Genomic DNA, 18,157 nt, shown 5'->3' on the forward strand with positions numbered 1-18,157 from the left:
GTCACAACTTCAAATGGTTTCAGCACTTAACTTTTCCTCAGTTACACTTCTTTTTCGCTTCAACACAGTAATTTTTTTTCGGGTGTGTGTTTTTTTGATTGATTTCAAAAGACTGTGTAGTTTGACATCGCCTTTCCCAGATGACGTACTGGGAACACTACCATCAGGACTAGTGACAGAACCTGGTTGCTGATTCTGCTCATATGTGGACTGCTTTGAATCCATTATGAGCTCAAAGCACTTGTAGTGCTACAAATTGTTTTAGATACTGCTGATAAATATGACTTTTGACAGCCAGAAAAATGAATGCAAAGGAATGGGGGACACCCCAAAAGCACTTCGGAGTGCTAAATATTATTTTTTGAGACTGCTGACAAACAGGACTTTTGACAGCCAGAAATATTAATGCAAAAGAATTGGGGGACACCCCAAAGCACTTGGAGTGCCATATATTGAAAAAAAAATAAATCCTCTATCCTTCTCTCTTCTCTATCAATTGTTATCAGAATTGGATGAAGAACAAGGTATATTCTCTGTCCCTGCTCTAATCAGCCTGTGACTACACCCTGCTCTGTCCCTCTGTCAAATGGCGATGGATTGCTGTGGAGGCAGGCATTTATGGATTTCAATTATCGCGAGAACCGAGCCTCGACGACGTCACGATGACGTTCGGCCTCGATTTGGAATCCGAGCGGGCGAGAGAGTACCGAGCCTGCTCTGCTCGGTACTCGGATAGGCAAAGTTCGGTTCTCGGGGAACCGAGCCCGCCCATCTCTAATTTTAAGATACTTTTCCTCCTCTCTTGCTAGCTGTTTGTATGTAGTCTGATTTTCCTAGTTATCTCCTAGCTTCCTCTGAGTGTATGCAGGCCCGGCGCTCCCATTAGGCAACCTTAGGCAGTTGCCTAGGGCGCCGGGACCTGCAGGGCGCCGCTGCCGCTGACTAGATTTGAAAATCTAGTCAGCGGAGAGAAGTGGAAGATAGCCCCGCCGCCGCTGTTTTCTCAATGTCCGCCGCCACTGTCAATAATTCATTCTGATGCGCCCGGGCTGCCCGGCGCATCGCACACCTGATCACTGACGTCAGTGATCAGATGACAGGTCTTTACCCGGCAGCGCCTGCTGTATTATCACACTGTCAGTGACAGACAGTGTGAATAAAGTTCTTTCCAGACGACCCCTCCTCTCCCAGCATGCATCGCTCCGCCTCCTGTGTGAAGAAGGCGAGGAGCAGCAATAGGAATGAAAGAAAAGAAGTGAAGAGAAAAAAAGAAAAGAAAATAGAAGAGAAGAGGTTTGAAGAGCCCCCCTGCATCTACAGACCAGGTAAATAAAATCTAATCATTTATTTATTTATTGTGTTCGTCGGTGGTGGGGGGGGGCGGCGGGGCAGGAAGGGGTGGTGTTTTGCCTAGTGCGCCGAAAACCCTAGCACCGGCCCTGAGTGTATGTATTGGCTGAAGTGCAACATGAATGAATATATATATATATATATATATATATATATATATATATATATATATATATATATATATATATATTAATTTTTTTACAATTACGATGTGCCCAATATTCATGCATTCAGCCATACATAGTAAATAGTGGCTAATATGTACTCTGAAACAGAGGGCCCTATATAGCAATAAAGTACATATAGCATATCTTGATTAATCATTGCACGGAGAGGAAAATATAGAAACCCAATTCAGCTCTTCATACAGTGCATTGTAAAACGAACATTCCGTTAAAGCTGTACCGACGAACATCAGTAAAATGGCATAGTAAAAATTTTAATACAGCCATGTTACATACACAGCTTAAAGCACTAAAGGGCCGCTGCAGTTAAATCTGCTTTGTTCTCAAGAGCTGCACGTCGCATCGTTACGAGAGGATGCTGGGATAGGTAGTCTCCAAACCAACATGACGCTCATCAGTTACTGCGCTAAGGAACCACAACTCCCACAGTGCATCGCGGCTAGTGAGCATGCGCAATCTCTATTAGCTGGAGAGTAAACTAAGAGAGAGTAAAGAATGAAGCAAATTAGCCAGTGTGAATAGGGCGGCCCGGGCTGTGAGGAAGACACGGGAGAGACTTCAGGCTAGCTGCATGCCGGTGTTTGGCATATACCAGTGAGAGCGTTCTGCTGGCGTAAGGAGCGGTACCCGAGGCTGTCTCCGCATCCTCGTCATCTGCAGCAAAGCCCGTGAACTAGGTAAGACATAGCCTAGGGTGAGTGGAGCCGACGGCAGCATCTTGGAAGGGTGCTAATTGCATTCTATCTACACTCCTTTATATAATAATCAGCCCATACAGAAACTAAACAACCCATAGGAAGCCTAATTGGTCACTTGACCCGCATGGGCGGCGTTTGTATGATGGTTCTAAGCCGCTTGTGATTCCACTAAAGAACACTAAGAAAAGTGAACCTGTGTCAAATACATTTTATAGTTATATTGTGGTTATAGTTTCCCTCGGTCACCCATGAAATTGTTTAAATTCACATACAGCCAGATATTTTTTATGTATAGTTTTGTTATCCTAGGTCTGTATAATCTTTTTAAATATTATTATTATTTATTATTATTATAATGCTATTTTTTTTAGAAACAAATTTCTCCTTATAACTTAACTTCCCGTTTTGTTTCCAAAGTGTATATATTTACATGTAAATTGGTAGCTGTCTTTTAAATGGCAAATCATATTTCACCAGTCATACCCAGAAAGTATGTGCCACTTTGTAAAAAGTTAGAAACCTATTATGCTTATGTATCCTTAGATTAAAAGACTCAAATCACAGTTTTAAATGCGTGATGTGAAAAGTTGTAGCTGTACACAACACTTTTGACAACGAAAATAAATAAATTGATCCTTCATCTATTTTATCCAGCAGAATGAAATAATGATTTATATTATTCTCCATATCAACACTATCCATGGTGATGTAGTAATTCATTACTTTAAACTAAATTATTACCCCTTTTACTTATGTTTGTAAAATTGTTAAGCAGTTCTCTCTAATTTGTTTGTTTTAGAGATATCTTCATGATGTATGTTTGTTTTATTAAAATTACCTTTTTACTCTGTCAAACTCACTTGACAACTGGTATATTTCATTACCCAAATTTGCATTGAAAGATTGCACAATTCTAGGCAAATTAAATGTGTCGAGATTTTGTAGACTGAAACAATATCCATGATAGTACACTTCTCCATTCACTGGGACCTAATGGATTATAAATATTTGATGGATGAAGAGGCTAGGATGCATTCTCTAATGTATTCAGGTGCACTTACTGTTTTGCTTTCATGTTGAATAGTGTAATTATAAAATTCAAATTTATGGTTACCAATCCAGTGTGGCAATTGTAAATAATTTCTAATAAATCTGTTCAAAACCTTTACTTTAAAACATCTCAATGAATTTACAAAAAGTGCAAAATAAAGTTGAGTGCCAGCCAGTGAGAGAAAATTGTTCTGTATGCTGAAGATATATCCCATCTTAATAACCGATTTTCTAAAGGGAAACAGCTACATATGCTATTAGAAAATAATAAAACAACATATGTCATACAATTAAGGCTACACTACCATCTGGAGCTAATTGGCTCCTTCCTGGAGCCTTGGGGGTGTCACCCAGGGTGGCTATGGCTCTTTTAAGACATATATTAAATTTTTTATACATTTTACCCATATGACAAAAAATATTTCCACATGGCTTTATTTGAAACAGTGTGCACCAGTCATGCGCTCACCAGTCTGTTTTCACTATGGCAGTGGGACCTAAAACAGGGAGATTAAAAATGGGGAGTCCTTTTGTATGGTCCAAGAGCAAGAAGCATTAGAAGGCTTGAAGCGACTTCATCCTGAATAAATGTAAATATACACTACATGGCCAAACAAGCTCTCAGAATTGGACCACAGAGTAAAAATTGTCTGTCCTCAGTTACAAGAGTCACTACCGAGTACCAAACTGCCTCTGGAAGCAAAGTCAGCATTTGTTCATCTGGAGCTTCATGGATTGAGTTTTCATGGCCAAGAAACCTACACACATGCCTCAGATCACCATCCGCAATGCTGAACGTTGACTGGAGTGGTGTAAAGCACAACACTGTTGGAGAAGTGAAAACAAGTGACAATCACTCTTCATTCTGGGTTTGGCGATTGCCAGGAGAATGCTTCCCACCCAAAGGCTTACTGCTGACTGTAAAGTTTAGTGGAGGAGGAATATTGGTCTGGGGCTGTTTTTCATGTTTTGACCTGGGCCCCTTTATTCCAGTGAAGGGAAATCTTAATGCTACAGCATACAATGACATTCTAGAGAATTGTTTGCTTCCACCTTTGTGGCAAAAGTCTGGGGAAGGCCCTTTCCTATTTCAACATGACAATGGCAATGTGCATGAAACAAGGTTGATTAAAAAATGCACAGAGCCTTGACCTCAACCTCATTGATCACCTTTAGGATGAACTAGAACAATGACTGTGAGCCAGGACTTATTGTCCAAAATCAGTGTCTGACCTCACTAATGCTCTTGTGGCTGAATGAATGGGAATCTCCGCAGCAATGTTCCAATATGTAGTTGAAAGCCTTCCAAGAAGAGTGGATGCTGTTACTTCATCATCATCACCATTTATTTAAATAGCGCCACTGAGTCCGCAGTGCTGTACAGAGAACTCATTCACATCTGTCCCTGCCCCTTTGGAGCTTACAGTCTAAATTCCCTAACACACACACACAGACACAGACAGACAGAGAGAGAGACTAGGGTCAATTTTGATAGCAGCCAATTAACCTACCATTATGTTTTTCGGAGTGTGGGAGAAAACCGGAGCACTCGGTGCAAACCCACGCAAACACGGGGAGAACATACAAACTCCTCACAGATAAGGCCATGGTCGGGAATTGAACTCATAACTCCAGCGCTGTGAGGCAGAAGTGCTAACCACTTAGCCACCGTGCTGCATGAAAGGGTGCACCAATTCCATATTAATGGTTTTGGAATTTGGAACAAGCACATATGGATGTGATGTTCCGATATCCACATATTTTTGACCATGTAATTAGCTATGGAAATAAGGTGTAGTATAGTGTGGTGTTTTTGATTTGGTTTAGGAGTTGAGCCCTGTGTACACTCCCCGCAAGTTGACAGCGATAAATAGCAGAAGGTGCCTTGGTATTGTTACAGTACGCGCAGTGGACATACAGGGGTTGCGGCGGCTACCGGGCCCGGAGGTGAGGAGAGCCTGGCACATACCTAGTTCGGCGCAGAGCGGGAGAACATCATCACCCAAATTTTAACATGGGACTTTTCCGCCCCTGCATCCAACTACAGAATTGAGCCATTTGACTATAGAACACAGAATGTATGAATTAACTGTTGTACTTCAATTGTATGTATCTCATCAAAATGTTTACACTGTAAATTATGTCATTGAAGTCTATGCTGTTCATTGGGAAAACATATGTGTTAATTATAATACTCATCATAGATGACCCATTAGTTGAACATGTAAAGTAAATATATGGTATGTTTAAATTAAATTTATATGAACCATTAACCATTCCCAGTAAAACCGAATAAATGACACCAACTACAGAAAGCAACCCTGAGCTGAGCCAGATCTTTGCTACAAGCTCTTAGATGTAAAAAACGGTCTTTAATAGTCAAACTGTGAATGTTGATACACATGCAGATACCAATAAGTACAAATAGTGCCTTAACTGCAACTTATAATATATATATTTAATCTCAGACTTTCAGAGTTTTTCTTACAATTTGTCACAAAGTTATTTTTTTTCAATTTAATTGACAGAGGATTTTACTTTTTGTTTTGTTTTTCTAACCAGAAAAATGGCTCAGTTGGCTCCACCGTTACTGTTAATGCACAATGAATCATTGGAGAGCAGAGAAGCTGTTAAACATTTTATGTCTGCACTGGAGTCAATGGTAAAGTATTCTATGTCTGTGATCAATGCAAATGACACAGGACATACACTCACCACACACAAATCCTTAACTAACACGGTAGAGCCTAGCAAACAAATTGGCTATGTCTAATATATTTTACACACTCTTGTTTGGGTTAAGATGGGATATTGATTGCTAACTACTGCTGCGGTTGCTTTATATTCTTCTCCATTAACCTGTTCACACAGCTAGCAATGCTTTGATAACAAAGCAATATACTGTATAGAAATGTTGACACACTGGAAAACAAAATAGGAAAGAAGTAGCATTAAAAATCATAACTCAGGTAAAGCAAAAACCTCACCGCTGCTAAACAATATAAATGATCAGAATGATCCAACTATATCAAATATGTGTGTATTACAATGTGCAAATATTGTAAGGGGAATGTACTGTTCAGATAAACCGATCCTTTAAACTTGTGATTCTCAAAAGCAAGTTCAAGGTGTTACCGTTAGTGGCATACAATCGCTGTGAACAGTGGGTCCTGCTGCATCCAACTTGTTGATAATAAAAATCTGATAAAGTGTGATTTCATCAGGGGCATGTGTATCAGTCCATTTAAAGAGGTAATAATATATAACCAATCATTATTTATCATTCATTAGTCTGCTGCTTGTAATCAGCAAGTCAGTTAGTTGTTACATAAAATATGTATTCATATAAAATGTGAATATTTCAAATAAATAAAATAGTAATCCATAAACAATAATTTAATAAATTTGAAAATAATAACTGTAAATACTGTGGCTCGCACTCTCATCATATGCCATATATTTATTGCTGTCTTTCATATATTGGAACATAATGTAATAAACCTTTTAACACTATAAATATCTGAATAATACAGTAGATAAACGTAAAACAAAAGCTAATGACAAGTTAAAGCGCAGTTTAATCTCTATATACAGAAAGCAATAATAAAAAAAAAGCCTACTTACAACAATTGTAATAATAATCATACACTATTTAATATGTAATTCAGAACAATGAGATTCCCATTCCCATAAATTAGCTATCAGACCGCATCTGTCACCATGGAGTACGAGCACAGCTCTGTGATCCAGATCATGGAAATTGAATGTCATAGTAGAGAATAATCTAATTAATGGCCAGATGATGTAAACAAGCTCTAGAGTGGGAGTGATAGCACAATACAAGTGTAAATATCTACATTGATATACAAGCTTAATCTAAATGATTTAAATACTCTTTTAGATCTATAATATTAACTAGAATAGAAAAACAGTGATGCATTCTGTCTAGTTAATACATGGACCGACAGAATAATTGATTACTATTATTCATTACACTCTAAAGATATTATCATCCAGAATCACATGCATCGCATCAGTAAATACCAAGCATAATATAACTAACATCCCATATTGAACATAATCTGGCTCATGCTGAGTTGGTTGTACTCCCATTTGTTTAGTGTAAAATATTCAGATTTGTACTCTGAATGTCCACAAAAAAAGTATATTCCTACATCCATATGCGGCTTTGGTGTCTTCTTACACTTATGCCTCCTTACGCTAGGAGAGTACAGCAAGGGCAAGTGTTCTGAAGTCACCTACATTGCCACATGGCAATAGCCTTATCACTTGTGGGTAGATATACACTGATTATGATGATTGGCTGATTACGGATTGACCTCTGAAGCTTTGTTACTTTTATTTGTACACGAGAATGAAGCGTTGTTTTTTTTTATTTAAATCATAATCAGGGCCGGATTAAGGTAATGGAGGCTGGGCTAAGGGGCCCCGTTAGGGCGCCCCCCCCCCCCGTGATCCGAGCAGCCCGCACCCCCCCAACCCCCCCGTGATCCGAGCCGCTCGCGACCATACCCCCCGCACTTACCTCCTTCCCTGGCGCGCTGTGCGCTCTTTGCTGAGGAGATCTCGTGAAAGTGAGACTACAGCGCAGGACCGCAGTGAAAGTGCTCAGCAGCACTGAACGCGCCGGGGGTGCCCCCGACCGATCAATACTGCTGCTGAGCACTTTCAAGGGTCCCCTGGATGCCATAGGCCCATGGGCTGTAGCCCAGTTAGCCCTATTGTTAATCTGGCCCTGATCATAATGTGCTTTCCGCTATGAAAACAATTTTTTTCTTGTGCTTATGAGTTGTTGGGAAGTGTATCGGATGTACTCCTGACAAAAAAACTGCTACTGGTGTAAGGCTGGATGCATCTTGAGATGCGTCCCTCTGAGCATATGGGTGTAAGTAGGCTCTCTTATTTTAGAACTTTCCATATGCCTCCAACTCAGCATGAGTATATTTCTTTTACGCCATAGATGCCATTTTAGTATATTGAATGTTACATATAGATATTTACTTATAGTATTCAGACATGTGGCATTTTTATCTGCAGTGCAAGGAGTTTGCCAGGGTGAAGGCGGAAGTAGCATGTATTGCTGTATATGATTCAGAAGCTATGATTGTTGGCTCCAAGAAAGGAAAAGCCTTCTTAGATGCCAGGAAGGATTTCCACAAAGATTTTATACAATATTGTAAGTATGCTCAGGCTGTTACTGATTATGTACAAATATTCATATGTTTGTTTGGGTCTGCATTTTGTGTGTCATATAGGATATCTCTGTCATTTTGTAAAGCTGGTGACAAACAGTATTTTAGAACACCTTGTTTTTTCGGCCAGAGTAAAACGACATCCTGAAGGACCTGTAATGGTACCTGGGTTCCAATAGGCAGCTCTGTGTTCTTGTCATATTAGAAGTGTGTCACCTGTTAGCACTCTGATGCATGGAGGAGATTCAGAACACTGTTTTTTTCTGGCTGAAAAACTGTCATGAGTGGAGTTGTAAAGAGCAATAGTATTTCCAGCAATGAGTGTACCTTAAGTCTTAATTTAAATATGTTTTTCACCTTTTTTTTTTGTAGCTTCTGGCTTTATGTTTAATGCAGTGACATATGCATATCTGTTCACCATATAGGACTTTGGAGATACTGGCCTAGTGCAGCACGAAAAGGATTTCTGCAAATTCTTTTTTTTTTTCTTTTGTACAATTTTTTTGTTTGCCAGCCTGTGCCAACTGTAAACTTTTATCCAATATTAAATTTGACAGTAATTTTTGCCTTTTATTTTGTTACAGGTAATTTGGATGAAGGTTGTTCCTCAGAACCAGGAATCAAGACAACAGAGAGTGAATCTAGGAAAGCAGTTGAAGATGTGTTCTGTATTTGCTATGGTACTATGAAATTTGTAGTGTGTAGTTTTATTTTGTATGTGCACATTTTTGCTCGGGAACTCCACCCAATTTTTAATACACATCCTTCAATTGATAATAAAATAATATGAAAATCATTGTTATTATTTCTTCTGCTACCTTCTGGTGGAAATACATGACTTGTTGTTGCTGATGACATTTGTACTTGATTGCTGGAGAATTCAGATGACCTGTATAATGTAGGCTTTACAAGATACTTGTACAGGGTCCTCTTTTCCCATTTACTACAGCATACCTGGACAGTTGGCAATTTAAGATAAATAAATAAATTGATGCGGAAAACTATTAACCATTATTGTTGCAACAATCTGATTAGATTAAATGTTATTTTTTTTACAATAAAACATGATAGAAAATAATAATAGCAAATTATTTTAGTATGAATTGAGTATATGAATTTTTAAAAAGTGGGTGGAGTTCCCCTTAATTGTAAACTACTCGGTAGAATAAATGTTTATCCATTAAGCAAGGGAATAGATCTTGTTACTGATGAAACTTATTATGCTAGAAAATGTTTATAATAAGCCCAGTCAGGTATGGCAATTGTAGAATATAGTTTTTAGAATGGGTAAATCTTTATACTACATAAATTATTGAATAGTGTTCCATATATATCCACAATAACATGAGTGCAATTTGCCAAGCACCACAAATGGTATATCTTACAATTGATGCATGCTCACATATTCTAGTTAGGTGTGGTAATATGAAAAGCTCAGTACACAAATAATGAGGTCAGTACATAAATAATGAGAATATGCCTCTTCTGAAGTAGGTGAGGCGGAATGTTCAATAACTGATTTGTTTTCCTGCAAGGCTTGGTAGTCAGAGGAGACCATAACACATTTCAGTGTGCAAGTTCACAGACTCTGTATATTTAATTTCAATATAATTTTATATATGCACATACCAGCGCCTATAAATATAACCAAACAATTTCCCTGAGTGTGTTATAAACATTGAAATATTTACACCAGTAAGACATAAGCTGACTTATCGGCTAAACCTTTTGGTCTCTAGAGAAAGAACGTACGCTTTTGCCTTTGTCTTACTTCAAGGGGTGTACTTAGTCATTCTGCAGTCTGAAACAGGTTCCCTCCTCATCCTTACACATACTACCTGTAATCTTTGTATGTGAGTACTATAAAAGCCACATAGTGTCAATCGTTATATCTATTCACATGGTTGAAAACACTCACTTAGATTTTTGCAAAAAAAAGAAAATTAGCGTTTTTTAATGAATTCCTTGCAATTTGCTGCTCCAAAAAACCTTTGACCTGAGTCAGTTGTCTCAATTTGTCAATTTATGGGCCCACTCTTGGTTACCCCATATAGAAGAGGTATTAGACAGGTAAAGATGAATGAATTACAAATATAGTTTTGCAATGGAACAAGCTGTTTTACCAAGTACTAGGTTCCAACAACACAACCCAGTTCTGCACTTGCATCACCATTCTGCATTTAATTTATACATTCAGTGAAACACAAATTTATGACTCAAGCCGGGACAACAATGGCCAAATCTCTCTGCTGTGTGGTGTGGCTGGACTAGGACTGGGAAAGCTGCAATTCGCAGAACTCTCTTGCTCATCTCTATTCCAGGTAGCGCATTAAAGTTTGATTTTAGAATTCTGCAGCATGTTGCTCTGTGTGCAGTATTTTAATCTGCTGTATCCTCTTTAGAAGGTTATCTGTAACTACCACCAGTACGATAATGTAACCCATATACTAAATTTATATTTAAGGAGTACATTTTTATTGAAGTCTAAATGAGCCTTCTTTTTTCAATAACTTCCCGGGGCTAATCCACAGGGAGGACACATTATCATCACTACTTAGAAGAAAGATAGCTGATTTCTGCCAGTTTATGGACAATATAGATCAACTACTAAATATGACAATTACTCTGGTTGCAGCAATCAGAAATGTGCCTAGTTAATTTAGTTATAAGCCATGTATATAAAGCCCTAACAGTTCTGTAATGCAGCCAAGAGACCCATCTGATCTTTTTAGTAGCCGTAAGACTTGAGATGCTATGAAGTGTGTATTGAGCACACACACAAAAAATGAATTTAATTCTCCTTTTGGTGAATGTTCTTTGTGCATGGGCACTCGCTGTGAATATGACGCAGTCTTTGGGTACAAGGCAATGCTGCTTTTAGTCAGCTTTCCTTGTTTCAATTAACATTTGAAAGCATCTCGGAAAGACGCACCTGTGGACGCCTCACGTGATTGAGACCTAAGCTGGGTTGCCAGGGCTTCTCCTGCTATAGAAATAAATGGACATGGTAAGAAGGAGCCATCCCATACCATTTACCTTGTCTCAAGGGGATGGAACTAGAAATAGGACTGTATACAGCCATACTAGCAACTGCTGCGACTACCCATGCAGGCCCATGAAAGGCATCAGTTGACAGAAATAACAGATTGTTGGACACTGGGACTTGAGTGACTAATTTCACAAAGACCCTCCTTGTATTGATAGAAATGGCATCCTCAGACATAGACCCAGATTGATGCCATGTGTAATACTTAAAATCACTTTAGTATTATGGGGAGCTAGGATTACTTTATAATCTACATTGCGATAACATTTACGAGCTTGTATAAGTCCTTGTCAAGTTTAAAAGAGCAACAGTTGCATCATCTACCATGCAAGGCAGTGAATGGTATTCAATGCATCATTTTTTACTGTTTCCATATAAATGATTGCATATGAACAATCACATTAATATAACATCAAAGCACTCATGTTACAATCACAATTTTAGCAATTTTTATGTAGGGCAGTTGTAGGTTCATTAACCTTTAATTGCATGTATACAATAAACCTATTTAATTCAGCTTCACTCCAATCAATCTAGGATTTCAATTTCCCACTGAAGGCTATTGGTTTATTAATTGATTTGTCCATCTGTATTTGAATATATTGCATTGATTGTCATCCAGAAATATTTTTGAACACTTTGATACAAAGTATTAGATTGTAATGTGGCCAACTTTACAAACCTGTAGAAAGTGGGATGGGGAGCCGAAGTTAGATGTATCTAGTAATGTCAGCAACAGTAATAAAAGATAGAGAATGTTAAATCTGACATATTAACATCATTCAGTGTTACAGTTATATGTGAATGGTATAGGGGGTGTAAAAGGAGTAAGTATAAATAATCACCAGATCAACCTTCACATGGAAAACAGGTGCAGAGCTCTCTGGACCATATCTATTAATCTTTTACTGGATTGATTTCACAATTGAATGGATTTTCCACATTCAGATGGCTGACTTCTTGGCTTGTGTACGCCTCCTGCACCTTTTACTAAGCACGTTGTTTTAAGGTTTTTTTTATCTTCTTTCTGTGCTTTGTAGCCATTTCTATATCTTTGTCCAGATTTATTTTTCTGTGTTGCCCTTGGATATGATTCAACACAGCTCTGCTTTCTGCTTTGTATACGTTTGTCAGCAGGTCCCAGAGACTACCTTTTTGTTGTTGTATGGCAGAGCAATGACAGAAGGAGCTCTGCTAATTGATGTTAAAATGTAGCTGGAAAGTAGCTAGAAATAAAAGCAATATGTTCAGTAAAACCTGCAGGAGGGTATGTACAAGCCAATAAATGAAAGTAATCAGCAATTGTCTGATGTACTTCCCTTACCCTTTGCTGCCAATCCCAAGAGGAGTAAAACCATTATTTAAATAAGAGCAGAATATATTTCTCTCTTTTTAAATGGCATTCTTGTGATTATATTTATTGCAAGAGATAATCAAATGCGATGTGCAGCAGCGCAACTATTTATTGAATGAACGCATCTGTCCCTGAAGATGAGGGAAATACCAGCTATAAGAAAAATAAATGGAAAAAAACATTTTCAGTAGTCAGTGCCACGTGCAAGTTGCATGTATATTGTAGCATCTAGACATATTGTTGGTCTCTTCTCTCTTAGGTAAAGCTTTAGGAAAATCAACTCCAGTGCCTGTTCCCTATGACATGATGACCAGAGACCCCACTGCTGTCACAGTATGTGGCCTCCCGGTGGAAGTACCAGTCAAAGATCCATCGGAATATGACATTGATACTATACAGCAGATATTGGCCAACAAATACAGGATATCCTTTACTATTAAAAGGTGAAAAGTTTGCTTGTCATGTACTCTCATTATTTTGTCGATAAAATAAGTTTCCCTTTCTGTCTGTACCTCCTTCAGTAATGCCTTAATCATCATCATCATCATTTATTTACCCAATTATTACATAAATGTTTTTTGAAGTGTGACTAGCCTCAAGTGATTATTCAGAGCCAGTTAGGAGTCTTGAAAATGACAATACTTCCTCCATCGTGTGATGCAGTGTTTGTTTTATTTGTTTTTTTATACTTGTGCAGATGCAGACATCTAATACTGTGACACAGTAAATATAATATAATGTTTATTTATGGTGTTTGTGCAGTTATCTGTTTAATGTGTAGATGACAGGTCTGCTTTAAAACTGAAAAAAAGTTGGAAGGATCTGGCGAAGGGGGCTTGCCGGAGCTGCGATGCAGGTGGGAGGGAGATCTGGGGCGTTTCAGTGATAAGGCATGGGGTATGGTGTTATGTAGCCCAAAGGAGGTCACCGCATCAGTTAGATTTCGCCAAGTTCAATTTTTTCTGCTACACAGAGCATACCTCACCCCTCTTCGGCTTTCTAAGTTCAGTGGCGGCCAGAAAGTGTTGTGTCCCAAATGTAGGAGCGAGGAGGGGGGGCTTCTGGCATATGCTCTGGGAATGTCCGCTGGTTTCATCCTTTTGGGGAAAGGTGGAGGACTGTATTAAAAGATTGGAGGTGGGAGTGAATGCCCTGACTCCAAGGCTCTGTATATTCGGTTTAGGCCTGAACAAAAAAACTCGTAGACTCATTAGATTGCTTATCAATACGTTACTCATGCTGGCAAAGGTAGTGATAGCTAGGAAATGGATGGCACCAGAAGGTCCGACATAGAATAGCTGGATTGACCTTGTTAACGATACAGTCGGGCATGAAAGGTTCATGTTTACCAGCAGGAATTTGGTGGATAAGTATGAAAGAATATGGTATAGATGAAGGATATCCCCGTATGTCACGGAGGAATTGAGAGAAGTGGAACTCTCCTGATTGAAGCTTGGGGTAGACATCCAGCCGCCTATTATGTTATTAAGATCAATGATTGTATCTTGTATTACCAAAGCTGTACTATTATTTCACTATATCTTGGAAAAATGTATATATCTTTACTTGGAAATGCGAATGTCAATGTTTTTTTGCTTTTTCTAACTGCATGGTGTACATATACTTGACAATACTTGTATCACTGTATGGGGTATAGTTGGGGGGATAACCTAATGTGTTGGGTTTTTGTTTTTTTGTTGTTTAAAGGAAAAAATGCAATAAAATTTTACCTGATTTAAAAACTGAAAAAAAGTTTGTGCTTAAAGCCAATTAAACGTGGAACAGAAAAGCTGTTGGACCTGTTTGACAGTTGTAGAATTTAGCCAATGAAATCTAAGGGTAGGAGCGCTTTTAAAGGGAACTCGAGAGAGTATAACAGTAACCTTTTAGACCCTGTGGGGCCCATTCAAGTAGCAAAAAGGAGCGCAGATCATTATCAATGCATCACGCTGTACGGCACTTCACCGCTAATTGAATTGGCCCCTGTGGTTATGTGAGTTGTCCATCTTCTGTATTTACTTATTTACTTTTCATTTATATTTCATCTATTGCATCAATGTAAACCAGTTTGCTTCTCATCCTTTTGGCTAAGATCAAGTGCAGTTGTGGCAGAGCTGCACTTGGTCCTCTAGCCAGGGACCGGGTGAGCCGTGTCGAAAGGCAAGGGACTAATGTGCCCCCAGAGTGGCGACCCAGGGGTGCCAAAAAATCACAGGTCAGGCGCACCGTAAAACAGTGATAATGTGATTATGTTGTCACATTGCAGATTATAACCACTTTCTTTATACAGACTGCCTCTATTCTTTGCCCCAGCCTTGTGGCTGGGCTAGAAAATCTTTATAACAGCCCAGCCTTGAGACTGGGGCCGTAAACACTCAGCACTTTTTTATTTTTCTATTTCTTACACTTTTTGGTTGTCACCTTCACTTTTATGTTTTTTTGCTTCCCGGATTTTAGGTGTGTGGGTAGGCCCTTTTGGGCTATGCGTCCCCGAAGATCTAGGAGGGGCTATGTGGCCCTCAGGTTCCGGCCCCCCTGAACACCCTCGTTGTCATTCCTTTCGGGGGAGGACCAGTTGTTGTGCCCTGGGTGAAGTTTCAGCGGATCCCAGGGGCAATGGGGGTCTGAAAACCTTTGCCCCCTAAGGGTCCTTTAGGATCCAGGGGTCAGGGTCTAGGGCCTTTCCTTTTTAGTGGAGGGCCATGTACCCCACCGTTTGTGCACGTTTTTTGCACCTTTTTCTTGCACTTAGGGCACGAAAGCACTGTTCCCGGCTTTCAATAAAAAAAAAAAAATCAATGTAAACCAGTTCTAGAATTCTTGTACTTTAATAATTAAAACTGTTTTATATGTTTTATTATTATATAAAACAATTACTATTTGTGTTTTTTCTTTTTTGACTCAGACCATTTCTGGATAGGAACAACTCAAAAGGTAAATACTTAACAGTGGGACGGAAGCATTTTATGTACAAGTCATTATATAAACGTGATAACCAGCGTGGTGGGTGCCCGTGGCAAGCGACTGTAAAATATTTATTTATATCACTTTATATTAAGGGAGAATGTTTAAAAGTTGCCTAGATCTATTGCCTTGCTGTATCCTTGTTATTGCATGCTTTACACCACATCTTAATTTCCGCATTATTCATTGAACAGCTTAGATGGCATTTGTATTTAAATATTTTCTGTGATCTATTGTAGATGAAAGCATTACATCTGAAACAGAAGCATCTTTCTCAGAAAGGTACTCATTCCTATTACATTTAATATGTTTTCTACATTTACTACTAGCACATTAATTTGTAATGCATTGTAGTCTCTTTTGGCATTCAGGGGGTTGGGGTATGTTATTCCGACAAGTCTATTAACGACACCGAGTACACAGACAAAAAAATTTCGACTATAAGAGTGAAATGAATTAAATGCAGACTTGCATCACAACAGATAGAGGACATTTCCGACAACACTGGCATCTAGACTGTTAGAAATTGCGAACAGTGTGAATGCAGGCACTTCTCTTTCTCGTCACATAATACAGCGACATTGAAATTTCTGTATTTATATCGACTATGGCAGGAGCCGGCGCCTAACCCTTACCGTAACCCTAACCCTTAGATTAAATTGTTGAGTTGCCAGCTCCTGCCAATGCCGCTCTAAATTCCGAAATTTTGAAGACGTAAAAGTGAAGAGCAAACATTCACTATATTCGCAATTTCTAGCAGTCTGGATGGCAGTGTAGTCGGAAATGTCCTCTGTTTTATTGTAAGTCTGCATTTAATCCATGTCGCTGTCATAGTAATCAGAATTTTTTTGTCTATATACTCAGTGTCAGTAATAGACTCGTCGGCATAACGCGTAACACCGATTCAGGGATTGGTCAGACCTATTCAATGTTAAAGTGCTTTTCAACCGTTAACCAACGCCTGAAAACCACATTAAAAATAGGATGACGGTTGATTAATAATTGTAATGTTCTGTTTAAAATTTTATAACGCAATATGACCTATTTTGAATGCATTAAGGAGCGCTAGCAGTACAATATATTATATTGGTAAAAGCGTAACACTTCATGAGTGCTTTTAAAACGCACCACTAAAATGCATCTAAAGCGCAAATTAGTTTTCATGCATTTTACCCATTTTCTCAGCACATATGTATGAAAAGTGAGCAATGCAGTGTTCAATTTTAATCTAATCTATTGTAGTTCTATTAAAAGAAATTTGATTGTATTTCTCTCCCTTTATCAGCCTCATAAGAACAATGAGTAGCTATAGGGAAGCATTGCTCCCTGGTTAAAATATTCAAATAAGCATTTGCAAAAAGACAGGAGACTTCTGAAAAATGCAATTTACATGGCAGCCCTACGCTTAAAAACCCACCTCATTTTTGGAGGGAATTGCAAGTTTAAGTAAAACTTCACTTCATATTTACTGGGTAACACAGTAATGCGCAGGCCTTGCTATATTTTATTGACAAATTGTGTGTCTAGGTCAGGGAACAGGGGTAAATTACCCCAAATGAAATTCCTGGGGGTAATGCTGCCTATTCACATGCTGTCAGTTGGATTGTAGACCCCTTTAAATGTGAAATTGCTGTTGTACCAGAAGAGCCTCAAGGGTTGGCAGAGGCAATTCTTGAGCTTCGATGCAATAATGAAGCACGTATTGCATTTTAAAACAAAGCAGATCTGTCATATCTTTGGATGTCAACAGCTGCAAAGGCATTTAAAATTGCACATGAGGAGGCAGTCAAAAAGTTGCTGCCTCTTGCAACAATCTACCTTTGCAAACAAGGATTTTCCACTCTAACGAACATAAGAACAAAGCAGAGAAATCGATTGGACGCTGAAGACTGTATCCAAATTGCTCTGACATCAAAATGCCCCAATATTGATGCTCTCGTATCAATAATGAAGCAACATCATTTCTCCAAAACCTGAAGTTTTGAAGTTGAAGCTTTCAAAGAAATTTTGAATAGATTCAATAAAATTTTGAATTCCAATAATTAATAATATATGATTTCCTTCCTTCAAGGGGGTAACGTCGGCGTATCTAAATATATTTTTGGGTAACAGGTAGAAGAGTTCCCTGACCCCTGGTCTAGGTGATCTTTATATAAATTCAAGGTTGTTACATTACAGAGCACCCTCAAATGAAGTGATGCTTAAATTAACTAAGTTTGAAGAGTTAAAAAAAGGTTTGAGAGAAAAATTACACATTTGTTATGGTTTTGATGGGAAACGTCAGTGGTTTAAGTCAT

The 18,157-nt window shown here is 38.6% G+C and overlaps 1 protein-coding gene across 3 annotated transcripts in view; it reads left to right on the forward strand.

Annotated features, from left to right (window-relative positions):
- Positions 1–1,212: 1,212 nt before the first annotated feature.
- Positions 1,213–18,157, forward strand: part of GTF2I (general transcription factor IIi) — a 76,435-nt gene continuing 59,490 nt past the window's right edge. For 2 of the 3 annotated variants that reach the window (XM_075194994.1, XM_075194996.1), the window contains exons 1-7: positions 1,979–2,212; positions 5,846–5,945; positions 8,342–8,480; positions 9,081–9,176; positions 13,156–13,339; positions 15,802–15,830; positions 16,100–16,142. In XM_075194994.1, the coding sequence (XP_075051095.1) occupies positions 5,850–5,945; positions 8,342–8,480; positions 9,081–9,176; positions 13,156–13,339; positions 15,802–15,830; positions 16,100–16,142 (587 nt within the window). In that variant the 5' untranslated portion in view covers positions 1,979–2,212; positions 5,846–5,849. Of the gene's footprint in view, positions 1,326–1,978; positions 2,213–5,845; positions 5,946–8,341; positions 8,481–9,080; positions 9,177–13,155; positions 13,340–15,801; positions 15,831–16,099; positions 16,143–18,157 lie in introns of those variants that run through there. The other variant, XM_075194995.1, reaches the window with a different exon arrangement.

The sequence above is a fragment of the Mixophyes fleayi genome, chromosome 2, assembly GCF_038048845.1.
Source record: "Mixophyes fleayi isolate aMixFle1 chromosome 2, aMixFle1.hap1, whole genome shotgun sequence".
Lineage (NCBI taxonomy): Eukaryota > Metazoa > Chordata > Amphibia > Anura > Limnodynastidae > Mixophyes > Mixophyes fleayi.